We start from the raw sequence: 27724 nt of genomic DNA, 5'->3' as shown, positions 1-27724 counted from the left end.
AGATCGCTCAGCCCCAGTTGCACCAACAGAATTAAGCCTTGCTTAAAGTCGAACTTAAAATCTATGGTGACGATTATTAAGACAAAAATTGCTATGGTATTTAAGTTATGCTTAACTTTAAGGGATACTTAATTTTGACGGTGCAATTGGTCCTCAGTCGCTCAGATCTTTCAGTTAGGAAATGTATGTATCGTGTGGGTGGTACTCCCTCGGTACAGACGATTTCAGATCGCATCAATAACCTTCCGTGTGACCTAACGACAGTCCTGGTATAACTGCTGAGACCCCCTGCTTTACATATCCTCCGAAGCATGGTAGTCAGGAGATGTTCTGTACTCCTAAAAACTGGCAAGTAGTGAAAATGCGTTTTTCGATGAAAAAACCGGATCTGATCACATAAGTATTTTATTGAACAGTGTTACAGTGCGTATTCTCAAACTTTTTCTTCACTGGTTGCACTGGCTTTTGCTCTAGTCCAAAAAATCAGTTTAGTCTTAGCCTTGCATTAATTTCTAACCATGTTACTTCTGACATCTATAGCACTAGCAAGATCTTTTTGCCCCCTATCAAACAACAGACTCCCCACATTATGATTTCCGCGTGCAGTAGCTACCTGTAAAGCAGTTTTTCCTTGCAAATTTTTGGCGTTTATATCAGCGCCCCCATCTATAAGTGCCTTTGCCGCGTTTTCTTGACCATACCACGCAGCCGCGTGAAGCGGCGTGTCTCCTGAATCATTCCGATCATTTGGATTAGCGCCGCGTGACAGTAGCAAACTGACAACTTTAGCATGATCGCGAGAGGTCGCGGTATCAAGTGGCGTTTGCGAATGGTTGTTCCTGGCCGTTATATCGGAACCGGCATCCAGAAGAGCGTTGATTGCGTTTATTTGCCCGTGCCAGGAGGCTACGTGCAGTGGAGTTCCTCCTCTGGCGTTAACTTCATTCGGATTTGCGCCACTTGATAGTAGGACCTTTATTATGCCTGCGTAGTCGCGCGCAGCTGCAATGTCAAGTGGGGTCTCGGATTCCTTGTTTTTTGCGTTTACGTTGGCACCCCCTTCTAAAAGAGTCTTGATTGCGTTTTGATGGCCATGCCACGCGGCTGTGTGCAGTGGAGAGTTTACGTCACCATGTGACGTAAAGATTCCTACAGTACGCCTCAATGTCACGTCTCTATTGTCAGTGGCGCTATTGAGATTCTCCCCTTGTGATATAACCTTAGTTACTTGGTCGTCCCCGTGGAAGTAACCACTATGAGATTTCGTCGCTTTATCTAGTGCCTGACTTCGCTTATTGTCAGGTACGCTAGATATAACAACATTTACTACCTTTTCGGTATCTCGTGGACCAGTACCCAAAGGCGTTGTCAAACTATTAGTTTGACCATAGTGAAATGTCGGGTCCTTTGTGCCACCGACACCTTTGTGAACATTTGCAGATATAACCAAATTTACAGTTTTTTCGGCACCACGAGTATCCGCGAAATCTATGGGCATTGCGGAGTTACCCTTGACACTGACATTCCCACCGATTAGAATCCGAACTGCTTTCTCTTGGCCGTACGGAAGAGTCGCGTCACCTTTGCTACTAGCACTATTGGAAATACTTGTTCCACCGGATACACTAGTAGGAAACGCCAAATTCTTAACGTACGCGTTTTCACCGAGCGGTGCTTGTATTCCACTTCTTTTCCCATCTGTATGGCCTACCGTGTACCGACTGGTACTCTTGGGAGTGTTCCCCGCTCCGGAAATAACAAGCTTGACGGTTTTTTCATTACCAGGCGTAGCTACCACATCTGTACCTTTAGGCTTCACGTTACCGCCGATCGGTATTCGGACTGCTTTCTCTTGGCCATACGAAGAACTATGCATACTATTAGGAATATTTGCGCCAAAGGTCGTTCCACTGAAAGACGTTTCAAAATTGTTAGGTTTCGCGTTGACTTTTCCACTGAAAAGCGCTTGTAGTGCATCTTCTTGGCTATATATGTCAAGTTTATGGAGTGCCGAATCGCCCTTGTTGCTGACACCGTGGCGAATATTTGCACCCGGTGGTGTTATGACCAGATTTACGGTTTTATCGCTACGACCCAAAGCTGTTCCGTCAGTTGGTGCTGTCAAACTGTTACCTCTCGTATTGAAATTGCTGGAAAAGCGTGCTTCAACTACATTATCCACACCTTGGACTGCTACGTCTCCCCCGTTGAGATCACAGTGAACTTCAGTTGTTCCGTTACCAAGCAATGTAACCACATCGTTCCCACCGCCAGAAATCCGCCCCTCTCCGCTTACGTTGGCGGCATTTAAGTTGACCACATGCGATGTAATAATCTTCATTACGCCCACCTGGTTGTGAACAGCTTTTTCCCCAGGTCGATCAGATGTGGCTTTAGCGCCTACGTTGAAACCGTGCCCCAACACCATCTCTACGTCGTCTTCATGCAGTGGACCATTGCCGGTTGCACCATAGTGCCGCCAAACTGCACCTAAATCGAAATGTGATCATAATTCAACTACACAAGAGAACTGTGATCATTGAAATTCATGCAACCGGACTGACAACTATCTTCTAAAGAGTGCTTCCGAAAATTAAAGGAAGTGCACTACAAAACCTAAATTTCAGGATGTTTACCTGCGGCAGGAGCTGGGTTTCCAAGGTACAAGAGCACAATCACACTTACTGATACCGCTAACATTTTATAATTGTTAGTTAAATATTTAAAACATCTTTATATAAATATAAAGGTTACAACCTATAGATAAACGAGAATATTGTGATAAATGAAGAAGTTTGGAGGTCACCTACAGCTACCGTATCGCAAAAATTTAAAATGTTTCACTTGCAGAAGTTAAACCCTGTGCTTAAAGCCTAGCGCCACCAATTAGGAACCAAGAGCAGTCTCGCGGTGGGATTTAAATGAAAAACTGAATTATTGAACAAAAATTACCCACACACAAGGAATATTTTAAACCAAATGTCTTGAATTTGAACGTACACTTGACTATTCTGGCGAAATGTAGAAATGCTAAATAACATAAAAAAATTTATTTAAAAAAATCCGCATCGACCGGGGATCGAACCCGGAACCGCCAGCGTGACACCTACAACGATTAGACGAACGACGACGGCTAGCATCCTAATAGATATGGATTTTTAGTGGTTTCTTGGTGCAGAAACTGCATGAAATGTACCTCGGGAGCAATCACCTCATACAAAACCAGTAGAATAAAACGCTGTAGAGTTCCGTATCGACCGCAGTAGTTAAAGCCTGACTATTTCCTCTCTCTTTTTTACTTGCTGTTTTACTAGCTGTTTTATCTTTAACCCACCCCAATAACTCTTCCAACCGTCTGAAATTTCAACATACAAAATTATCTCCGAATTATGATTTCATTTATATCGACGACAATGGCTTCACTATGTTTTAATGTCTGCATTAGTTACTCTAAACAATCGATGAATCGTATAAAAGTCTCATAATTGAATCTTTGATCACGACTCATTTTCAAATTCCTCGCACAACAACACATATCACGTGATACATTAAGTCCCATTCGCAAAATTTTGCTTCCTGTATTATTTAACGGTATCGTCGTATTGTAAAACAGACGACGCTCTTCCTCCTGCAGCCGATCGGTTTATTCATGTGTCGTTATACCATAATGATGTGTCGCCCAAGTTTGAAAATCTTGATATTCGTCGTATGTAGCCTGATAGTTCGATGAATTCTCTGTCGTCTGCTCTGCCGTCATTCAATATAGACAGTGAAACGAGACCACATTTAAAATTACTGTTCTACGGTATTTTATGTACGACGGATATTATATGTAACTTGTTTAGTATTTAAAAAAATTTTACCGGGTTCAAAATACCCCCAGCAGAACCGAATGGCTGGCAGATTAGTGCCATTATGACACCCCGGAGCAAAATGGTCGAACACAAACACACTGCACACTGTATATTTAATTTCAAAAATACCTACACGCGATTCAATTTGGCCTTATCGGAACAAAATGGCCGACCAGTTAACGATCTATTAGCAACCATAGACATAAACATCGATCACAAATACTCTGCATTACCATTACACCCTGTATATTTAAAATGACAGCCAAACACAGTAAACATTTCAAATTTTCCGCAAAAATTCAAATTTACCGCAACAACATGACGATCAGGAAATTCAACAATTCAAATCTCCCGCACAAATTTAAACTTGCCGCTACAAAATGGCCGACATCCGGAAATTAAAAAATTACAACTGACCACCACAAAACTAATCACAACGCAGCACTGTGACGTCAGAAAAAATAGGGTGAGGGGATAGTCGGGCTTTGAATACGGACCGCCTTGTACACCTGAGATGGGAAGGGGCAACTCTTGCATCTTCCATGGGCCGCCTTTTTCGCATCGACTTCTTTTTCCGTATCGATCGCCTTGTACACTAGAGAGAACAAGACGCATCCCTGGGATCTTCCATGGGTCACCTTTTTCGTATCAACCGCTGATTAACATCAACTCTCTTGAACAAACGAATGAGAGTAGTTCTACATAAAACGAGTTAAATAGTTAATATTCTAATTATGATGAATGAATAAAATTCTGCTTATCTGTAAATAATTTACACATGAATTATGCAAAACCTATAGAGAACTACTTACTGCAAATATGGTATAGTTAGAAATACATATACAGGGTGATTCCTATAGTACCTGCCACCGTTTGGGAGCGTATAGGGGGTGCCTAGGGGAAGTCTTTTCATATAGGACACTTGGGGTCGGAAATCCAAAATAAGGGCGCCAGAACCAAATTTATCTTCTGGAATTTCACGCCTGTATGTAGGCAACCCAACCGACCGACGTTTCGCGCGGAGCGATGCAGAGCGAGTTAGCGCGAGGAAGCGACATGGGAGGGAAGGAGGGAAAACGACAGTCAAAAGCAATAACGTTTACAAGTGTTCAACGTGGCCACCGTTGTTCTCAATGCACTTCCTACATCTAGCCAACCACTCCCCTCGAACTCGCGTGAAGACTCCTATGTCCTGGCGAACAGCCTCTCCGGCCATGACGACGCGCGCAATTAAGTCCTCTTCGGATTCGACGGGAGTCTCGTAGACGTGCGCTTCCATCACACCCCACAAGTAAAAATCTAATGGGGTGATGTCGGGCGAGCGGGCAGGCCACTCCACCGCACCTCCACGGCCGATCCATCTGTCCGGATAGGTTTGGTCCAAGTGTTCCCTCACCTGCCGCCCGTAGTGAGCAGGGCACCCATCGTGCTGGAACCAGTGGTCCCAGTACAAGTTCACTGGAACATCCATTAAAAGTTCTGGTAGCACCTCGCGCAAGAAAATCAGGTAATTATGGGCATTTAGACGCGGAGGGAGGATGTAAGGCCCCAGTAGGTTGTCCCCCAGGATGCCAGCCCAAACGTTTAAAGAAAACTTGTCCTGGTATCCTCGCGTAAACGTTTCATGAGGATTGTGCTCCGCCCAGTAGTGGCTGTTACGAGGATTGAAGGTCCCCTCTCTTGAGAATCCTTTCTCGTCAGTAACTAGCACGCTCCTCAGAAAGTTCGGATTAGCTTCTTCCTCCTGGACGACTAAGTTGCAGAATTCCAGCCTCCTTTCATGGTCACCCGGCCGTAACTCTTGCACTTTCTTAAACTTATAGGGGTGTAAGTTGTTGTTGTTGGCGATGTTCCACACTGTGTGTTGACTACAACCCACCTGATCTGCTACAAGTCGAGTGCTAGTACGCGGGTTTGCCTCGAAACGTTCCAACACATCCTCCTCTAAGGCATTTACCAACGGGCGATCGCGATCACGGGCGCTAGTGGGCTGCGAAATAGGAGGAGGTCGGTGTAAACAAACAAACTTTTCGAAATGGGTGCTTAAATGACCCAAGTATCGATGTGCATCACGAATCTGTGTGTAAAGTTAAGCCTCCGTCAGCTTACCTGCAATTGCCCTGTCTCGCACAGTCGGAAGTGAACTTCTTGAAAGACCTGTCTGCAGGGTAACTGACGGTTTGGATACCGCTCACCGTACGCTCGTCGTGCAGCTCGTGCGTTACCATTTGCCAATCCGTACATGAAGTGCATGTCCGCGTATTCCGTGTTAGTAAAACGTGCCATAGTGTTTATTCACTTGATACACGTCGTTGCAGACGGGATTTCGTGGGTTTAAACAAAATTCTGATCAAGTGTCAGCCACACATCGCCGCCTGAGATCGCTCCGTGTGCACCGCCGGCCGGTTGGGTTGCCTACCTACAGGCGCGAAATTCCAGAAGGTAAATTTGGCTCTGGCACCCTTATTTTAGATTTCCGACCCCAAGTGTCCTATATCAAAATACTCCCCTACACACCACCTACACGCTCCCAAACGGTGGCAGGTACTATAGGAATCACCCTGTATGGTATTACATCAGCACTCTCTATTTTTTTTAACATTTATTAAAATATCTGCAAAGCATTGTCGAAAAACTTAGAGAAGGAAAGAGAAATCTAAATCGAAAATTGATAACCTACCAAGAAATTTAAGTTGGCATTCAGGAATATTACGCACACCCTTGTCGACTTAAAAGTGATCATGAAATATGGGGTAATCGACGAAACTAACCGAACTTTTTATTCATATTATGGAAAAACAATTTTTTTATTGTCTTTAATAAATTATTCAAATCTACAAAAATATAATTTACCCAAAATCGTCCTGAAACGTTCATTTTCATGCCTACTTTATGTCAGGAAATTCCATGACAGAGGCAGAGAAGACTACCTTTCCTGCCGCTTGTCACTTTACCGGCCGCACCGTCACTTTACCGCATTTGTGACATTTCTAAATGTCTATAATGACTCCTGTCATCACTGACAGATTGACATTAATCAAAAGTTCTAAATAAAAATTGAAATTTTGTATTAAAAGAGTAAAAGACGATTTCGGGTAAAATTTAATAGAAAACTCGTCAGTAAAATGTCATTACCTGACTCGGAAGTTAAAGTACTCGGCTCGAAAGGGGCCTCGCCCTTCAATATTTCCTCGCCAGTAATGTATCATTTTCCTGACTTTTATGTAAATATCTATTAATTAATATTTAGAAAACCAGCTTACAGCCATTTTTATGACTCCGTATCTCTAAACTGTACTCCTAAAAATCCCTAACTTAAATATATCTAACATTATTGTGGTTCACGTACCATACCATCAAAACATTTATAATAAGAAAGTAACCTGAAGTGAATAGAATGGGTAAGATTTTTGGAGGGCAGATATTCCAAGGATGAGTTTTTGAAGACAAAATACTAGTTTTTCGAGGAAAATTATCCGAATTCCCACCATGAATTATTACTTACTATATTTAGATATGGAACAAGGCCTCTGTGTCAGAATTTTTGAATTTTTAAAAGTATTTTTACTTGGTATGGGAGAAAAATTGACATTTTCTTCTACAAAAAAGTATCTATCGCCTGAAGCTCTTTAACCTATGGAGTGGTAGTTTTCTAAATGGCCTTCTGTGGTCTTTAACATTGCAAATTTATGACTTAGACCAAAATTTTGTACACTTCCTCGCACAATGCGAGAAACGCATTAAAAGAGTTTTTATTCTACAACTTCACGTTCATCGAATGAAGTACGTTAAGCCATTTACCTGGAGTAGAAGGCTAAATATTATTATAAATATCTACCTTCTATAAAGATAAATTATAGCAAATATCTTCTGAATTCTTATGATCTTTGTCCCTCAAAAATATGGTTTAGTTCGCAGACACGCTTGATAACCTTACCGTCTGATAAACAGTCTAGATGAATAACAAAACAAAGATTTTTGTTTAGCTCCCATATAATAACACATTACAGACCCAAACAAGAATCCGTGATACAAATTTTCCACTGCACGGTCGACTTAGTATTTATTCCAGTGTGGCTTTTCCTGCACTAAGTTGAGCACCCTGGCAGAATCTAATGTAACAAACCATACTGAAGTCAAAAATTTCATTTAGTTGAATGACAATCAGTTGAAATCCAAGCTCTTGATGGATCTCAATGATACAAAGACAGCGGGTTACACCTTCTAACAAAGGAATATTGTTAAGTTGCCAAGCACAGCTTACACTAAACCATATTTCTACAATCTCTTCGGTACGGGGGCAGAATAAGTTGCGATGAATATGCTCTGCCCCAAGATGTCTGTCCGTCTGTCCGTTAGCACGATATCTCTTAGTTGACGGCTCCGTTCAATAATCTTAGTCACAAACTGCACACTTCAGATTTTTATGAGGCAAAATGACACCATCAGCTTTCTTAAACCCATCACCCTAGTCAAAATCATGAAACCCGATACCAATTCGAGACGTTCAGACGCTCTCACTTCCTAAAGCCATTAAGAACACAAAGCCAATCAAATGGGACAACGTCGAAAAACACATGTACGTTGACTGCAATTACCCAATTTGTTCTTCCCACCGGTTACCAAGACCATTGTTCATCTGGGGAAATGATAAAATTCGCTAAATAATTTAATATGAAAATTACTTCTTTAGTTATTTCTACGAACAATCGAAAAAATTAAACCAAATCTAATTTAACTAAGTTACCGCTTCACCTCAGAATAAACAAAATTCAAAGAACTGGGTACTACCAATGGCTAGGGCAGTCAGTGCAAAATTAAAGCATTCAAGCCACACTGGCCCATAGGACCGTGTCAACGATAAGGGGCAATCAAAAATAAAGGAAGATATATCAAAACTCTTACCAATGAGTCAACGGGAGCAAGATTAAAGTGCCCACGTTGGAACACTAAGAAAGAGAAGAGTAAAATTCGAACTCTTATTTTACATCGCCTTCACTGTTCTTGTGGTTCACGTTACATCGACGAAACTGGTAGATCAGTTAGAACTCGAATTTCAGAGCACGAACGACATGTTCCAGTTCATCATAGCTCTAATTAAAAACGGCCGCTATACTTTGTTTCAAGAAGCCTCTATCCCATTCTCCCATCTTCTATCAAAGAAAAATCCAGGAGGGCATTGAGAACACCCAAACAACTTGACGATGGATGGTCACTTTCTCCGCTCTAGAAATCTGTTATCTCACTGGCTGATGGGTCATTTTCTCAAATTTCTCCTGACGGAATAGGTTGAAATAGCTAGGTTTAGCCTTCTCTTTTTCAGTGTTCCAACGTGTACTTGTATCAATAATTATTTCCATGGTAACCGATGCTTCAAAGGTAAACAACACGAATAAATTATCCATTAATCAATAATCTATCTCTGAAACACCTAATTTTGTGGAACTGTGGACTTTTTGGCTTCTTTTCAGGAGTATTATAAGTGAATAAGATATGTACCTATTTTACTTTATTTTTGATTGTTAATTTGTGTTTTCTTCTCCTGATGAAGCCCCTTACGAAAGTGGACGAAACGTTGACTTTGCGTTCAACATTGACACGGTCCTATCCCAGAAGTCGCTCGCATACCACCAGCCGTTTTGATGGCAAATTCCATGAATTCAGAGATCGTGCTAACAACTTTTTCATTCATTCGCCGGTTCAAAGATCCTAAGTACTCTCAGACAGTGCCCTTTTGAGTGCTCTAAAATTTGTCATTCACTACCCTTATGTTTCTATGATATTGTCACAACTCACAAGTGTTTTAGTTTACATTATTTTATGACTTGAGCAATTCATTTGCCACTTTCACGTGTCCGCGTGCAGAAGCAACATCAAATGGTGTAACGCCCCATTGGTTCCTAAGGGTGGTGTCGGCGCCTTTACTAACCAATGCGGTAATAATTGCCTCATCTCCGTACCACGCAGCAAAATGTAGCGCAGTATTGCCATAGTACACTGGTGAATTAACAGGTGCTCCGGCGTTTAAAAGTAACTTCACCGCATTTAGTTGATGCCTTAGAACCGCCATGTCTAACGCAGTTAGATTCGCCTTGTTTTGGAGTGTACTATTTGCCCCATTTTCTAAAAGAGCAGCAACAAGTGCGTCGTCCATGGTCAGGTGTAGATCGGCGTCGCTAGATCTGTTGGCAGCAGCCGCTCCCAGGTCTGCAAGTAATTGCAGAGTACCTAGGAATCCAAATATACTGGTATCTGTCTGCTTTTCAAGAATCGCGGCAACAGTGGCATCGGCTCCGTGCCATACGGCGAGGTGTAACGCAGTGTTGCCATATTTATTCGGTATATTAGCAGACGCTCCGGCACTCAAAAGTAATTTGACAGCATTTAAATGTCCTTTAAGCACCGCTATCATCAAAGGAGTTTGATTTGCCGTGTTGCCGCCGTTGTTGCCGTCGTTATTAGGTATATTAGCAGATGCTTCGGCATTCAAAAGTAATTTGACAACATTTAAATGTCCCTTCATGACCGCGACATCCAATGGAGTTTGATCTGCTTTATTTTTGAGAGTAGTATTTGGCTTCTTTTCGAGGATTGCGTCAACAATGGCATCGGCTCCTTGCCGTGCGGCGATGTGTAACGCATTGTTGCCATCTTTATTTGGTATATCAGAAGACGCTCCTGCATTCAAAAGTAATTTGACGGCAAATAAATGTCCTCTAAGCACTGCCGTATCCAAAGGGGTTAGATCAGCTTTATTTCTGAGAGATGTATTTGGAGCCTTTTCAAGAATAGCGGCAACTATAGCATCGGCTCCTAGCCAAACGGCGACGTGTAGCGCGCTGCCGCCGTGATCCTTATTGGGTATATCAGGAGACGCTCCGGCGTTCAAGAGTAATTTGACAACATTTAAATGTTGCCTCATAACCGCCACATCCAATGGGGTTTGATCTGCTTTATGTTTGAGACTAGTATTGGGGTTCTTTTCAAGAATTGCGGCAACAATGGCATCGGTTCCTTGCCATGCGGCGATGTGTAACGCATTAAAGCCATACTCGTTTGGTATATCAGGAGACGCTCCGGCATTCAAAAGTAATTTGACAACATTTAAATTTCCGCTCAGTACCGCCATATCCAATGGAGTTTGACCATCCTTGTTCTTGAGACTAGTATTTGGCGCTTTTTTGAGGATTGCGGCAACAATAGCATCGGCGCCGAGCTGAACAGCCTGATGTAGAGGGGTATTGCCATTTCTGTCTGCCAAATTAACCGAAGCCCCTCCGTTCAATAACAATTCTACAACATTCACGTTTTCTCTTTGAATTTCTATATTTAAAGGAGTTTCATCCTCCTTGTTCCTGATTGTAGTATCAGCATCCTTACTGAGAAGAGCGCTAATAATATCAACATCTCCTCGCTCGACGGCATGATGCAGTGCAGTATTGCCTTCGTTGTCCATTGAATTAACAGGCGCTCCTCTGGATAGTAATGCTACTACGACATTTAGGTGTCCACCTATAACAGCAAGGTCAAGTGGAGACCTTCCAGCGCTGTTCCTGGAACTAATATATTTGTCAAGGATATCGGTTACTTGATGAACTTCTCCATTCGATGCAGCACGATGCAGAACTGAATTTCCTTGCGAAGCTACGCTATTTGGCGCCCCGTGTACTTCACCTGAAACAAAACGTTACCGTCAGTCATAACCCAGGAAGGTTAACAAATAGTAGTTCTTTGGTACGTGTTCGTTTTTACGCCGCCGCCAACAGTTTAAGAGATTCATTGTCTGTTAAGCCAAAGCAACACAAAAAGGAGGATTCAAGATGGCGGGAAAATAACCGAAATACTCCGGGCAAAGAGTAACCATAAGGGCCAACTGCCGAAATATGATCTCCCACCCCGAACCATCTTGCAAAATCTCACACTTCGAGCCAACTGCCAAAACATCCAGGACCAACTGCCGAAATTTGATCTCGCATCCCGGGCCAACTGCCGAAAATTGACATTGAACCCCGCACCAATTGCCAACATTTGACCTTGACCCACGGACCAATTGCCAAAATTTGACCCGGGCCAAAGACTATGAATGTAGTGATTTCGGCTGCACTATCATCATCAGGGTGCAGCCTAATGAAGCTTTTTGATTAGACACGACGTGGTGTGGTTCGTGAAATAAATAAAATGTAAGGCCACGCCACTGTTTCCCTATAAGAATCATAGATGGCTCCTAAGGTCCCCTAAAAAATTAGCCCAAGATCATTAGGCGTACCATAACTGTGTACATTTTGATCGTTCACCTTCACTTTTTCCCAAGCCTTCAATCTAAGGATGACCGAGTGCTTCCCTGATCATTGCAAGGTACTCAAGTCAGAACTTTAGGTTCTTTTAAATGTGAACCTATGTTTTTCGCCGGTGGTTTCGTGTTACAAAAATTTTCCGAAATATTCCATTTTCCCCTTGTAGCTAGCTTCCTGTAACATTAATTTAAGAAATATTCACAATTCAGTTTTTACATCGCCAGTAGATGTGTCTCGTCTAGACGATCTTTCCGCCCTTTGAGAGTACCCTTTTCCGTCACTTCGTTTTGAATATATTTGCAGTTAAAGTTTTGACATCCTTAGTTGATACATCTCGTCCAGACGTTCTACTTACCCTTCATTAGTAACCTCTTATTCCCACACTTCCTTTTCAAGATATTCGAATCGACTTCAAACGATTCATTTTGTCAGGAATTTCGCTATTAAAGTTTTGAAATCACCAATATTTTTTTCAGACGTTCCAATCGCCGTTTATGAGTACCCTCCTCCGACAATCTGATCTTGTGGTATAAGGAATTATATCCGATCACGTTAAGGGGTTAGAAGAAGTACTATGGTTGCTAAAAATTAATTCCTTTTGTTGAGACCTTTAATACCCCCCTCCCCCCGCAATCGCCGCTGCCCTATTTTAATACAAAACTATCTAATAATAGTTTATTTTCCGAAAAAATACCTCAAAATGCTCGGAAATACCCAAAAATGTGAATGTGAATAAAGGTCTGCAGGACATGCAACTGCGGATTATATCAAACATTCGGTGCACAGCACTGTGCTAATCCCCCCTTATGGTTAGGCAACACACCTTACATCTGAAACAAAAATATGACATGCTCTGTATATAACCAATCGACCGTTCTGCGCAGATGGCGAAGACTAAGGGATTTTCATAACGAAGCTAGGAGAAAAAAATGAACGTGGCAGAATGAAGAAAATGGCGACGGGTCGATGGAGGGCATCGCGCCTTCTTGGGTTTTTCTTCTTGATTATTTAGGTTGTAGTGTTTCGAAGGTGTATTTACAGGTAGTAACCATTTTATTCTTTCTTGTACTACCTATTAATCATTGAATTTCTTGCCACAATTTGATATTATTTACATTTTACTGATTTTACATAACTGCGATATCTAAAAGTGGCGTACTCCATGCTTTTGTTTTTGAGTACCGTTAGATGAATCGTGTTTGTTTATACTGTACAGGTGATTATGCCATTATTTTGTTTTATTAAGTAGGTATTTATTTCTGTATTCACGAGGAGTTGATTATCGTAACTTTTCCGTGAGGGAAGTTTGATTGTTCGCTGTATCTGTTACTTTCTTATTCGTGGCGTGCTGCAGTCCTTGTGCGTTAGCTATACGAAGGGGGGCTCTTTTATTTGATGTTTCAATGTTTGTGTGTGTGTGTGTGTGTGAGTGGTTCACTCTGTCTCCGTGGAGTGGGTACAGTTCCATCTTTCGCTGTATCTGTTACCTACTCGTCTCGTGCGGATTGTAGTTCTTGGCATCTTAGCCATGCGAGATATTTAGGGGCCCTCTCATTAACATTTCCTCTATTTAAAATATGTTCTGCTTGAGCGATAATCGATTTTCAAATGAATACTTGCTATTGGTATTCTCACATGTACCTTTCGTGTTAAATTAATTTATGTTAACTGAAGGTTGGAGTAGAGCCACGACATTTTGATATTTCTTATGTACATGCCATTTATTTATTTTACGAGTTGTGTTATCTCAATTGATCGTACAGGTATTTTGATGTGTTTTTGTACTGAATTGCTTTGTGAGGTTTTCCACTGCATTTATGATGTCTTGTTTTTATGAACTTGTATAATTGCATTTGATTTGAGTATCTGATTTTTATCATACAATTTGAGATGTTTTATTTATGTGTATCTTCTCTTGCATTTTATTGCTGTAGGTGTTTATTTCATGTATTTGTGTGGCCTATGCCGGGGTTTTTGTCCCGCAGAAGGTTTCCCTATATATTTATTTGTTCTTGTCATTTTTACGCGCAAAAGTTCTGTCTTTTATTTAATTCCCTTCCCGATTATGTGTTACGTCCCAACACATGCAAGAACCGATTACACAACGTAGGAGTTCATTCGTGCCATCCAAATTCAAAAGTACCGCGAAACGTCCATCGTTTCGACTTGAAAGGTGGGTGGCTCTGCTTGTAGTAGTTTTTCCCAGAGTTGCCAACGGTAAGTATAGGGTAAGTCAACGTTTTCAGTGTTGACTTGATAGACCCTTAGGACCATTGTAGCGGTTTACAAGTGCAATTGCACTAAGTAGACAACACTGAAGTAAAATTAAAGTACGTATGATTTGTAGGGAAAATGCACTTCAAGTGATCGAATAATGCACTTAACATATCATAGAGTAATGGCTCAGTATGACCAAAAATAAAACAATAATTATCAATTTTATACCATAGCTTATGTAGAAACCTTAAATATACCAGTTTGAAGAAGAAAGGATCTTAAGCGCGCGCAATCGTAGTTAATATTCAGAAAATCCGCGTTAAAACGGTACTGTCACTTTTACGCTTGCATAACTTCCGGTTTACATCAACAACCGGGCGTGGAAGGTATACATGTATGGTACCATTTTAAAGGTCTTTTCACTGCCCACAAGATTGTAGTGAGCAAAAAATTGTGTAAAAATTCAAATTATTTCTTAGGGTCTTGAGAAGCTTCATGCAAAATTGAGTGCTTGTACCCGCTTGGTAAATGTAATCTAAAAATTTTACAACCTCACTATAATTCGCAATCTTCGGTACCATCCGAAACGCAATCCTACTATATGAAATTGAAATATCACCCAAAAATACCCCAAATTACCTAAAAATATCCGAAAAATTAATACCTACAGTTTGTACAATCAAATATCTCATTGGTTTCCCCCTCGATTAGAATACTATAAAGGAGATCGCGCGTGTGTGTGGGTCCGAACGGAGGGACAGATAAAACGCAAAAAGTAGCACATTTTTTAATTCTTAAGAAAATGCTCTAAAAATAGAAAACAAGTTAAAAAGTAATCGTAAACGATTTACATAAAGCGCATTTCCACTTGCATTCATTTCCCATTTGTAAGATGCAACTTCTGTTAAAATCGTAAAAATCCGGCCACAAATATGAAAGATAGCGTTGCACATGGGCAATCCATTTTTGACGTGCTACTTCAATTTCAGTTTATGAGAAGAAATTCATTTCAATGCTTTTCTAAATAAGAAAGTTGGAACTGCGCATGCGCAAACCTAAATTTTGAAACTAATGTTAGATTTTCCTTTGTTCCAAGCGCCTAAATATCAAATTTCACTTAAATGCTTCTATAAAAAGTTGGCACTGCGCATGCGCAAAATAAAATTTTGAAACTGGCGCTAGATTTTCCTTTATTCCAAGTGCCTATGTATCAAATTTCATTTAAATTCTTCCATAAATCAAAAAGTTGGCACTGCGCATGCGCAAAACCAAATTTTGAAATTGGCAGTTGATTTTCCTTTATTCCAAGTGCCTATGTATCAAATTTCATTCAAATGCTTTTATAAGTAAAAATTTTGCAATTCGGTTTATAAATGGTCGAGATGCGAAAAGGGCACTGTGAATTTTGAATCGATTCGATTCAACTTTTGGCGTTGCGTATTATATGGCTAAAGCTATGCCCATATTGAATTTCATGCAATTCAGTTCATATTTAACGGAGATGTAAAAGTGATCGAACATTTCTAAACAAAGTTATCGTTCACACGGACAGATAGATGGACAGACAGACAAAGGAACAGACGGAGAGACCAACCGGCAGGCGACAGATAGCAATGCAAATTTATAAACGATCTCTAGGATCGTTAATAAACGGCAAAAGTGTAAAATTATGGAACATGTAAAAAACGGTTTTTTGTTTTTTTTACAATAACTTTTTTTGTAAGCGGTACAGAAAATTCCTTCCTTGGTACAAAACTCGACATCATAACGAACCAAATAGCGAAAAAAGTAGAACAACAGCTCTTAAGATAAAGAACTAGTAGCGTCACAAAACGAGCGGACGGACGGACGGACGGAAAAAGTGGCCACGATAGCGCATTTTTTTTTATTTTTGTGAAAATGCGCTAAAAATGTACAAATATTTTTCAAAATAAACGGCTTCCGCCAAGTTTGATTATTAAATGAAATGCAATTCTAATAGGTATGAATAACAATCATGAAACGGAAACGGTACATTTTTTTTGCTCCTGCATAAGATTGCCTTGGGAAAGGTTGCTCTGCAAATGTAGATGAACCCTGGTTAATTTTATACCTGTCAATTGTCATTTTCTATAGGTAGCGTAATACAGCGTAGTACTATTTATAGAAGGTGTTTTGTGTTTATACTCTTCTTGACATTGTTCATGCAATAAATTAATTATTATGGGACTTTCCCACTGGTCTCGTATAAAACCACAGTGCCGACACGAATGGACTTGCCGCTATAGCAATTTAATGTGTACTTCGTGGTTCGTGCATGTAGACTTTTTTAATTTCTCAAGAGTCTCATATTCTTATAATTTTATGGATATTTTCGCTTCTCCAAATTCTCCAGATTCGTGAAATTATTAAACATTTTTTGGTACTTACCTATATAAAATTCAGAAGAATCGATTTGAAATTCTTCTGATAAATCCAATTCTGAAGATTCTTTCAATTCTTAGAATTTTCCCTATTTTTCAAATTTTTCAGCTCCATCAGATTCGTACAGTTACTTTCGTTTTCTATATTATTATTCCCATTTTTAAAATTGCCCAGATTTTTTAAATTCTTCACACTAACATTAAGCAAAATTTAAATGAATTTCTGTGATTACAACGCCACCTGTTACACGACAGAAAAATGTTTCGAATTAAATCTTCATAGGTACTAGAATCGAGATATGGAATAAAAAATTTTATATATTTATACAACGGGTGGTCTCATCCACGCTGTATATTACATATATTCCAAATCGTAAGTCTCTCACGCCATGGATTTTGGAACAACAACCAGTTGGTTGTACTCGTCTTACTATAATGAAATATTGAAGTAGGTTTAGGTGTATTTAAACAATGGTAATCTAGCATTGACCAAAAACACTTTTACTTTTATTTTATTCAATGGTAATAACATGGACAACATAGAGGCAATGCAATATATGGTAATAGCAATAGGAACCAACGAATATAATTTAAATTTTTCACTTACCATTTACATTATTAATTATCGCGGTTTCACTTTCCAAGCAAAATAAAAAGAACGTCACCACCACCACCACAACACGGTGCATTTCGACAGATTGAATGGAGAAAAATAACGTAACATGCCGGTTTATTTATGTTTTGCGTGGAAATACCAATGACGGGTTTGGTAATCCAATTGTTTGTCAAAAGTATGATTCGCTTCTAAGGTCAAAAGTCGTGCATCCTGCGATTACTATCTTTTCCCCAAGATAAAAAAACACTTATAAGGTCACAGATTTGCTTCCGATGATGGCCTGAAAATCGCGATTTTGACGAGCTACCAAACAGTTTTTTTATGGTAGGTATCTGTTTATTGCAAAAATGGTGTTAAATTTAAAACCTACATGCAGGAATGAGGACGAGTCGGCCCGGTCAAGCACGAGCACCAGGAGGAATTCCCAAAGCACGCCTAAGAGACAGTACGATACATGCAGGTACCACTACACATTCGGGAACAAACTGTCAACCACCCTGCAAGGAGAAGTCTTAAAACTCGTTAGAAGCGGTAACCAAACCAGCAGGAATCATGGGAATGACATACAACTAAGCACCACATACAGACTACAGACGTACATACAACCCGTACCACTTAGACCGAAGAGACTCGCTGCAGACAAATTAACGGCAGCGCGAAAATAGTACCAGACCATGATAGAATTGAGAATAGCTCGACTTTCCTCAAGTGATTTGGCATCGTCACTGCATCTGGTGTCTAAGAAATCCAACGAGGAGAAACCATGCGGAGACTACATGGCACAGAACGCCAGAACCTGATCGATATCCAGTTTCGCATATCGTAGACTTTTCACAAGAACTCGCAGGAAACACCGTTTCTTTAACAATCTGTAACCTGACTTTTTCCTGCTTGAACATTTTTCTTAATAAGTGTAGATGTAAGTTAATTACTGTAGTAAATTTGTTATTATCTTGGTACAGATTTTTTATTACCTATAGTTCTTTGTGTCGCCGACCGGGGTCGTCCAGTGTTTTCCGTGGTCATCCCTTCTTTAAGTTTATCTTGCTCGTGCAGTTGTATTTCTTCTCTTCAGTGAAGGTTCAGCTCTCGCCTTGGTTACACGCAAATGTTCTCTTGGAGATACGCCATTGCATTCTTGACTTCCGAGTGTACCTGAAAAGGGCTTAGTGTTGTTGGCTTGCCCATATTATGTTTGAAGTGGTTTCTCTTTCTCTGTGATGTGTTGGTGGCTCCATTGACTGGTATGGGAAAGGACTGTAACCAGTGGGCAAAGGAGTTTCGGATCAAAAACAAATCGAGGCTCTGCTGGAGATACCTGCCCTCCAAGGGCTGAAGACTTGGGGACTGGGACTGAGGCACTATAGAAGACACCTGCATAAAATGGCATGAAGTAGTCGCCCTGTGTAGGGGGCGCTGACAGGTAGAAGGGAATTGAGAACTGGCAGACCGGAGAGTTTAGAATTTTGGTATCCTTCATACACTGTGCAAATAAAAATCGGCCCACATTGGCAGTAGAGATTCGGGACTACCTACAGCGGGATGAAGAAAAAGGTAATTAAAAAGTAGATCGTATATTTGTAATGTTTCTGCATCGTTTAAGATTTAACTATTATAGGTCCTGTTTATTTACCTGTCAAAGTTAAACTTGAAACATGTACCACACACGACACAAACGAATTAGCTATTTTTAGATAACAATTGCAGTGGGGTCTGTCCCTTTTTGTTTATGGCGAATACGTTGGCACCCTTCGCAATTAATAGACGAATCACATCAATGTTCTTTTTTAGATCGGACGAATCAAGAGGAGCACATTCCATATTGACCAATTTGTTATAGGCGTCGGGGCCCAACAGCAAATTTACTATTTCCTTCCCATGGACGGCAATGGCCATGTGCAGTGGTGTGTCTCCTTCCACATTTATAGAGTTGACGTTCGCGCCTTTTAGAAGAAGAACCTCGACCGTTTTCGCATGTAGTTTGATGGAGGCAATGTGGAGCGCAGTTGCGCCGTCATTCCTCGCGTAGTCAACGGGTGCTCCATTCTTGATCAGTGTTGAGGCAACATGATACTTGTCATTCATTGCAGACAACATGAGCGGAGAGTTCCCTTCGTTATTGAGAATGGTCACGGATGCTCCACCGGCAATAAGCACGTCTACGGTATCACTGTTGTTGTTGTACAATGACGCGAGATGGATGGGTGCGTTGCCCTCCGAGTTTTGTGCGTTTACGTTCGCCCCATTTTCGATCAGACGTGAGGTCACGTTAACGAAACCAAAGCGTGAGGAAGAATGAAGGGCAGTGTCTCCAAGTTCGTTTGCGGACTTGACTACTTCTACGGTTTCTTTACAAACTTCCCGTTCTGAAACAAAATCCATAGATTTCAGTATAAAATACAAATTGTAAATCCGATTTCAAATTAGGTCATTAAAGTACCGTGTCATTTTTTTCTGAAATTATTGAAACCAACAAAAACTTAATCTAGCTACGTTTGTTTCTGAGATTCAGGGTGAAAACGAAAAGTTTAACATTGGCCCAAAGTCTTATTTTTAAATGCAACGCCCTGTATATCTTAACGTCAATTTTTTGGATTCTTTTTACCGATTTAATTGAAGTATCACAAGTTATATTTCTTTAAATTTTAACCGTGAACCAAAAATAAAAACCTTGTTTTTTGCTGTTTCTGAATAGTAGGCCATATGGATTAATGGAGATTTTGTTTTTTTTTGTAATAAACTTATTGATAGTCTTAACAAAGCATTTGAAGTTTCTGGATTAACTAGAAAAGTTGGTCTTCTAGTGTTACACATGTAATGAATTCAGACATATCAAGTCGAATTGTCCTAAAGAAGAAGCTCGACTAGAAGAAAACTGACGGCACGTCTTAACGTTCACCAAATTGTTTGAGTAAATGTGACCCGTCCGCCCTCACGTGGTTTGGTGCGATCCAGTGACTACTCTGTTTGTTCACCATCTTGAAACAATACTTGGGAAATGAAGGCCGCTGGTATGAAAAAGCCTTCGGAACCCAAAAGTTCATTGTGACGCGGACTAATTTAAAGGATAGCTAAAAGATTTCAGAATCTGTAATTTGTATATGAAAAATCATTGGAGACCTTAATTTACGGACAACCCTTGTATATATTCTTGCGAAAAGCAGAGTGGGAACGCCGCCCCCACGCGTTCTCGGTCCACTACAACACTGACGATCTACAGATTTGATAAAGAATCCACCTGCAAAATTTCATTGTAATCAGTCCCTTCGTTTTCGAAATAGGTATAGTAGTCCAGGAAATGAAGGTTTCGCCCTGGCAATTTTCTCAAAATGAATCGATTAACTTGAAATTTTGACAGTAGGTAGGGAGTATCCTATGGATGAAAATTTATATCATTACAAAGGGCGCTTTCACCCTGGGGATGGCTGCCACCCTATCTCGGTGGTGGCAATTTTTTAGCACAAGAATAGATAGACAAGTATAAATTGTGCACAATTCTTGTGTAGGTAAAGCGCATTTTTTTAAACCGATATAGCTTAGTAAATGGTGGAGTTATAGGGTAGTAGCATGCTATCGATGTTTACTTTTTTGGTAGATAATTAATGGGGAAGGGGCTCTTTACACATAAACATTTAAAGGCCGTCTGACATACAATCAAAATCCTCCAGCACTCCATTCTGCAGATATTTGCACTGAAAGCTTTGACGTTCCACTTGCCTTTTATGAGTACCCTCTTCCGAAATTTCGTTGTCAAGGTATTTGCTTCGAAACCTTTAATTAGAATACCATGAAAGATAAAATCAATTTCCCTCTCCTTCTCCCACTCATCTCGAAAAAGAGTCGCGCGGGAAAGTTATATACTTTGTACAAACCAATTTATTTCGATGGGACAGGCCTTTCATTAGAATACCATCAAGGATAGAACGTGTGGTGTGTTTGCCCCCCCCCCCCCGGACGGACAAAACGCAAGCAGTAGCACATTTTTTAGAGCATTTTGTAAAATGATCGCTTTTAATCTCACTTTGGCTTACTGGCTGGCTGGCTGGCAGCAAATGCCAGGAGTGTACATGTACGTACCGGGGTCGTGTAATAAACAACTGTGGGATGGTGCTACATTATTGATGTGGGATAGTCGACTTTGGGCGCCCAACATTTTCTTAGAGCTCTAATCGCGGTCTCTCTTTCTCATGTCGCTAATAGAAGCTCGAGCTATGAGAAGCATCTCAAGTTGAGTACTATTTTGTGGCGGGTTTTTAGCGAAATCCACGAAAGTGCGAATTGCGCGTGAACGAGACGTCGGAACTAGGTACCGCAGCCGACAAAGAGAATGCGGTAGCCCCCGACAAGATCTTACTGATGTTGAAGCATAGGCGCCGACTGCGCCGGGGCACAAGGACACGTGCCCCGGCTGGAACAATTTAGGGGGGGGGGGAATGCCACCCCTAGAAATCTCATATACTTTAAGTAAAAACAACAAAAAGGTAGAGTACAAGCCTTTGACGTTGCCTTGTACGGGTATATTCGATTGAGGATGAATTGAGAGTATTTTTACACCTTATTTCTTTCCGTCTTGAGAAATTTTAAGTTTGAACTACTCGTAGTTAGGTATATTTACTTATTATGTACATATAACATAAGTAAGAGAGTAAGTAAATTTTTAAAAATTTTAAAATACAGTAATATAAATTATCTTTGCGTCAAGTTTTTAGTACTCGTAGAAACGGTTGTGCCCCCCCTGGAATTTTTAAATGTCGGCGCCTTTGTGTTGAAGTCAAAACTTCAGACACGAATTGCAGGTGAACGGGAGGTGGGTACCGACAAAGGGAATACAGTAACCCCCAACGAGATCTTACTGTGGTGGTAGAATCAAAACTTTAAACTCGAATTGCGGATGAACGGGACGTCGGAAATGGGTACTGACCTACATACTGACAAAGAGAATGTGGTTGCCCTACACAAGATCTTACTGATGATGGAGTCAACACTGGCTAATCGAATACTGATCTGCCAGAAAAAAATGCGCTGAAGTCCCTTCAATCTCATACGAGGACTTTGATAATTTTTTTAATTCTTAAAAAAAATGCGCTAAAAATTAATTCTAAGCCAAAAGTGTTCTATAAATTTTTTTTGGAAAGTTACCTCTCCAGTTATTCGCGACCGAAAGTATGAGTTTTTCATAGAAAAGATCAATGTTTTTAATTGGTTTATCACGAAAAACTCGAAAAGTATACATTTTATTAAAAAACTGTGGAGAACAAAATCGTAGCTTTTTTAATAAACAAAGGAAATGGTGGTTTTTTAATTATTGCTGTATGACCAATACGAACCGAGCTGTGACTTGTTAAAGGTTAGCTCTTGTTCGTAAAACACTAAATTAGAGAGTTTCACAGTCAAATAACGGCAAAACTATGCATTTTTCGAAAAAACTTGTAGAGTATTTTAAAGTATTTAAAAAACCTTTCTTCTTTTTTTAAAAAACAAACTTTAGCATAAAAATTAAGTGAGTTGCGATGAAAATAAGGTAGATCAGTACTTTTTTCAGGAAAAAAATTTGCGCAAGCAACCTCCTAATTGCCAACCTAATTAAAATTAGTCCTTCCCTTTTTCCAGTTTCCTCTAATTACGTATTATTAATACACTTTAGAAGTGTGACCCAGTAATTTTGAAATAATTCAAACTAAAAGTGAAAAACGAATTTCTGGAATTTTGGGAAAAAGGTCCTTCGCTTCAAAATAACTACAAAACAACTGGAGATACATAAAAATTGCTATAGCATTCAATTGTAGCATTCCAATTCCAAACATTTTCCTCGCCGGGAATGTTCTGTACGACAAAAATTAAGTGAGATATAGACATTTAAAGTGTGTATTTATATGCGAGCACTTTCTTGTTTTAGCCCTTTAAGCTCACCCCATTTTAAAACTAAGAGTTTTAAAGGGATTTGATGTAAATAGCCTTATCTATAGTTTTTTTGAATGCACTTGATCCCAAATTTTAATGCAAATCGAGGCATTTTGAAAGAATTGCCAGGTTTTATACTATTTTAAGTTTCGTTTGTTGGACGCCCCAAATTTTGAACTCGCCAGGCACTCGTTAATAAGCCGATTTTAAGATCCAAATCAATTTTTAAGTCTGTAAAAATGAATCAAATTCTGAATGCACAAGCAAAACAACAAAGCAAACATTTTGGGACCAGGATAAAGAAGATAGACCTTCAAGGTGGGTAGTACAGATTCTGGTTAATGTGTTGATTTCATACATCATAGCAAAAGGATCATGTTGGCGCCATCGTGGAGTTTAAACCACCTCACGTATGTACAGCAAGGGTAATTATCGCGGTACCTACCAAAAGTTTTCGCAATTATTGTTTTGGGACTTGTGTTGGTAGTCTAGAGCATTGTTCAGATAAGGTATCTGGTGCATGCTTGAGGGTAATCATGTACTTCAATTGTAATCTTTGCAACATCCGCTGTAATCAATCAAGACTCAGGACTGAAAAACAATGGTCTGTGATTAGATTTACCTACTCGCGTGCGTGTTTTGGTATAAAAATGTGGAATCTGTCCGAAATTTGAATGAACGTCATTCAGCTAGGAAAATTTCACCATTGCACCATTTCTGCACTGAGAGCCAATGATATTACAAAGTTGACACTTTTTCCTAAACAGTCAATAGGTACTAACAAACGTAGTCTTGAGAAACTAACTAAAGTGAAGTACTTACTGACTTCTTCGGCATTCACAAAAACATCCACCCTATTAAAAATACAAACAACGTAACTAGCAACAAGTAACAATCGCGACATCTTACAAGTCTCGCGACGATGGCAAAACAAAAAACGATAGGTAATATATATCCTTTAATCCACCTTAATCTTTGCAATCTGAAGTGGTCAATTGTGTATCAAACTAAAAACAATGATAAGAGCAGGGATTGTGCAAATTAGACTAATGCACGTTATATGTCATTTATTGAAAATAACATCTTACTACAACCAAAGAGTAACTATAATACTCTTTGCTACAACTCAAGAGGTGTATAAATTGTGACCGAGGAGATGATAGTTGGGTTGATGACTGGACGTTCAGAATGACCTCTTTTGTATATCACTTCATGTATCGGTGATGATAAAGTAAAAGTAAAACAAAAAACAACTGTAGGCTTGTTTAAGTAATACTTAAATAATTAGATTTTATCTTGCCCCACCTAATGAGTGAGATAAAGTAAGGTGAGAAGAGAAATTATCTGAAAACATCAAGCAAGCGATCAATAGTAGTTATAACAAAGACATTTCCTCACGGGAAAGGCATGAAAAAGGGCATTTATTTTCTTTCAGTTGCAAATGCCTAAACCATCTGCATTTTGCTGAATATTTTTGGGTTTACCTACAGATTGAATGAAGAAGAAGAGATTCCTCGATTGTTATGCGCAGTCGCTGGAACAAGGGTTTTATGTGGTAAAGCTTAAACGGAAATCGGGGGGAAGGGGAGGTGCTACTGGTTCTCGGTCCTAGCAAAGACTAGGATAGTCTTTGGTCCTAGTAAGGTATCCATATAAAAGGTTTCTAGTGTTTTTCTTTTGTTGTTTTGGATGCTTGCGTACAATCTTGAAATTTCAAGTACCAATTTGGTACGATTGAAATTTTACTTTAGATTTTGATTCATGGTGTGCTCCCGTCACTCTGGTTTATGGTAACCCAGTGGTTCTCACTTACAAACCCGATTGAAAAGTTTCTTATTTATGAAATTTGATACATAGCCATTTGGAATAAAAGCAAATGTAACGCCAGTTTCAAAAATTGGTTTTGCGCATGCGCAGTGCCAACTTTCTTATTTATGGAAGCATTTAAATGAAATTTCATACATATACACTTTAAATAAGAGCAAAACTAACACCAAGTTCAAAATTTAGTTTTGCACATGCTGTAGCCATACCCAGGAGCTCGTTTTCTATATTTATTTACACGTTTATTATTGTTCACGGTTTATTACTTTGTTGAAAGATGCCCGTAACATTTTTAGCGTTTTCATAGATGGCTCCATCTATTGTTGGAATTTAACAACGCAATTTTACCGTACAGTGGTTGTCGATTGTCACTTTATTTTCTTTCACACGTCTAACTAGTGTACCTATACGTCGTTTAAACAAACAGCTGAAACGTGACTTAGAACGCATGGAATTTTAATTGCCATATACATATTGATCTCTGGCGCTTGGATTCATTTCGAGATTCCGTCTTTGATAAATCTAGAGAGAGAGGGAGGAAAACTTTGCTACGGGGGTTCCTTCTGGATTTGAAGATTACCATCGGTTCCGCCCGGCAAGGCAAACCGTCTTCTTCTTAGGCTGCTCAATCGGTAAAAATAAATGCTCCGGCTAACTCAAATCGGTGGGCTTTTAACTCTTTTGAAACTGCGTAACAAACCTTGACCTGCCGCCTACCAATCTCCTGCCTCAACTCCTACTCCTCCCTTTCCTTCCCCTCGTTCTTCGTTAAAGACATAGGCACATTGGAACCAAATAGATAATATATTGAAATGATATTAGAGATACAAACAATTTACAGGGATCTAGCAGTTCTTCTCTCCTCCTGGTAAAAACCACTAGCTTAACAATGACAACTAAACTAAATAAAAAATCCTATCAGGTGAAACTAATTTACTCAAGGGGTGGCCATCCTCTACAGTTTGAAAATTGCAACAACAGGTAATCGTTTTTTAATCCAGCGTGGGCTGGGACTTATTTAAATAAACACAAAAATTTATCCTACTCTTTGGTAATCGTTCATTGGACTTTAATAAACAATCAAATCAAAAATTTTTTTACTATAGCTTAATTACCAAAAAGTGGAATTTTACAGAATGTTACAAATTTAATTAGACTAACCTTTACAACATTTGTACAGCCGATCTTGTGAACTGCTCTTTCCTCTGGTACAGGGTGGATGTGATGAAACCTGACACTTAGGTCTCTGTGACTTCCTAGGGGGTGGCTTGAATTTAACACACGGAAACAAAAATCCACGGTGCCTATCCTTCCTCGGAACGAAAGCAAAGTTTAGCGTTTGAACTGAAACTTAGTCCAGGAAATCCTTCGCGTGGCGAGTGGGAGACGGCTAGTTGCCAAAGTTTCTACACAGCACGTGTATTTAATTTTATTTTATTAGTTTATTAGCTTTGACCGCCTGCGGGAGACGGATTTTTGAGTTAGCGGTACGGCAGAACACAAACTTTTATGATCACTATCCGACGGTAAACCGCGATGGTTCGACGTATTATTTCACCAGCTCTTCTTGGGGCAAATATCTCTCCGAAACGCAGCGCTCCTTCGACAAATGACCGTACGGCAATAGTAGTTAATTCCACCTGGGGCAGATCCCGAAATTCTGCGCCTTGAGGACTAGGGCAGCACTTTGACTTATATATCCTCGAGAAATCACAACGTATCCTAACGCGATTCACTGCATCCAAAGTAAACTGGGGTGAAGCTCAAGGGTTCGCCAAAATATCACCTGATTGGAACCTGGGTCTTCTTCGCCAAAAAAATCAACGCGAAAAGAAAATAACACTTCGAAACGGGTGCAAAAAGCACGCAACTGCGAGCAACCGAAATAAGCCGGTGGCTCAAACCGCCAAGTGTACCAAAACGATCGCTCAAGGTACGTGTTGACCGCTTGACGTACTAACTGCGAGTCTCTTATAAAACGCGATCACTAGGTACGTGTTGACCCCTCGACGTACTAAACGCGAGTCCCTCCAAAAACGATCCCCTTCTTCAGAATTGAAATGAAAAAACCACACCCAAATTACCATAAAACAAAAATGGCTCCCGCTAGAAATTCTCCCATTGGTTTAGATAAAGAAGACTTAACCCACTCTAACTTCGTCGTCAACCTCCAGGAACTGCTGAATAAACTGATCTCACGGTTTTCTGCTGACGACGTGAAAACTCCTTATCTCTTGATGGCTCGGTGCTATATCCGCTCCTATTCTCGGTCTAGACGGCGCCAAAGTTGATAAACGAACGACAAAAAACTCGCATTACTCATGATGACGTCAATCAGCTTTGCACTTTTCCCACGACGAAATTAAATCTGAGCGAAATTAAATCTATCGGACCATAGTCTTGAGCGAACCGAAATGCCCAAACACAAAATTTCTAACCGGAACAAATAATGAAATATACAGGGTGACCTTCACTATCATGACAAGAAATTTCGAAATTTTATAATGAAATTTGGCGCGAAATCAAACCACTCGTTACAACTTACTAAAGGGATAAACAAGGCAGACTAAGAGATCCTCGAAGGAATGCACAATTATGGGGAAAACATAAACAATA

At 40.0% G+C, this 27724-nt stretch overlaps 3 protein-coding genes across 6 annotated transcripts in view; all 3 read right to left on the bottom strand.

The window, feature by feature from the left end:
- Positions 1-387: 387 nt before the first annotated feature.
- On the bottom strand, positions 388-17522 carry LOC116178879 (ankyrin-1-like). 4 transcript variants are annotated; one of them, XM_031498517.1, is made up of 3 exons: positions 17375-17521; positions 9651-11528; positions 8511-9597 (listed from the first exon to the last, which is right to left on the bottom strand). In XM_031498517.1, exons 1-2 carry the CDS (start codon positions 17454-17456, stop codon positions 9673-9675), a joined length of 1938 nt encoding a protein of 645 aa, XP_031354377.1. In that variant the 5' UTR covers positions 17457-17521; the 3' UTR covers positions 8511-9597; positions 9651-9672. The 4 variants fall into 4 exon arrangements, with proteins under 4 accessions (XP_031354374.1, XP_031354375.1, XP_031354377.1 ...); XM_031498514.1 differs by lacking the exons at positions 8511-9597; positions 9651-11528 and adding an exon at positions 388-2490 and having other exon boundaries at positions 17375-17522; XM_031498515.1 differs by lacking the exons at positions 8511-9597; positions 9651-11528; positions 17375-17521 and adding exons at positions 388-2490; positions 2637-3021.
- Positions 17523-19063: 1541 nt separating this feature from the next.
- On the bottom strand, positions 19064-19765 carry LOC116179462 (ankyrin repeat, PH and SEC7 domain containing protein secG-like). Its single transcript, XM_031499255.1, has one exon. The coding sequence runs from the start codon at positions 19763-19765 to the stop codon at positions 19064-19066; it is 702 nt and encodes a 233-aa protein (XP_031355115.1).
- The window catches only part of LOC116178878 (serine/threonine-protein phosphatase 6 regulatory ankyrin repeat subunit B-like), a 35182-nt gene continuing 27081 nt past the window's right edge, over positions 19624-27724 (bottom strand). Inside the window, exon 3 of the mRNA XM_031498510.1 lies at positions 19624-19749. The gene's annotated coding sequence lies outside the window, so the exon portion shown is untranslated. The remainder of the gene's footprint in view (positions 19750-27724) is intronic.

Source organism: Photinus pyralis, unplaced genomic scaffold (assembly GCF_008802855.1).
Source record: "Photinus pyralis isolate 1611_PpyrPB1 unplaced genomic scaffold, Ppyr1.3 Ppyr1.4_LG8, whole genome shotgun sequence".
Taxonomy (NCBI): domain Eukaryota; kingdom Metazoa; phylum Arthropoda; class Insecta; order Coleoptera; family Lampyridae; genus Photinus; species Photinus pyralis.
Note: the sequence above shows the minus strand (reverse complement) of the source record. Positions and strands in the feature narration are given on the sequence as shown.

Bases quoted from the DNA above. Each gene is read 5' to 3' on its own strand.
- LOC116178879 (XM_031498514.1), bottom strand. From the start codon at position 17,456: ATGCACCGTGTTGTGGTGGTGGTGGTGACGTTCTTTTTATTTTGCTTG. The intron at 2,491-17,374 runs GTAAGTGAAAAA...ATTTCGATTTAG, and splicing joins GATAATTAATAATGTAAATG to GTGCAGTTTGGCGGCACTAT.
- LOC116179462 (XM_031499255.1), bottom strand. From the start codon at position 19,765: ATGGATTTTGTTTCAGAACGGGAAGTTTGTAAAGAAACCGTAGAAGTA.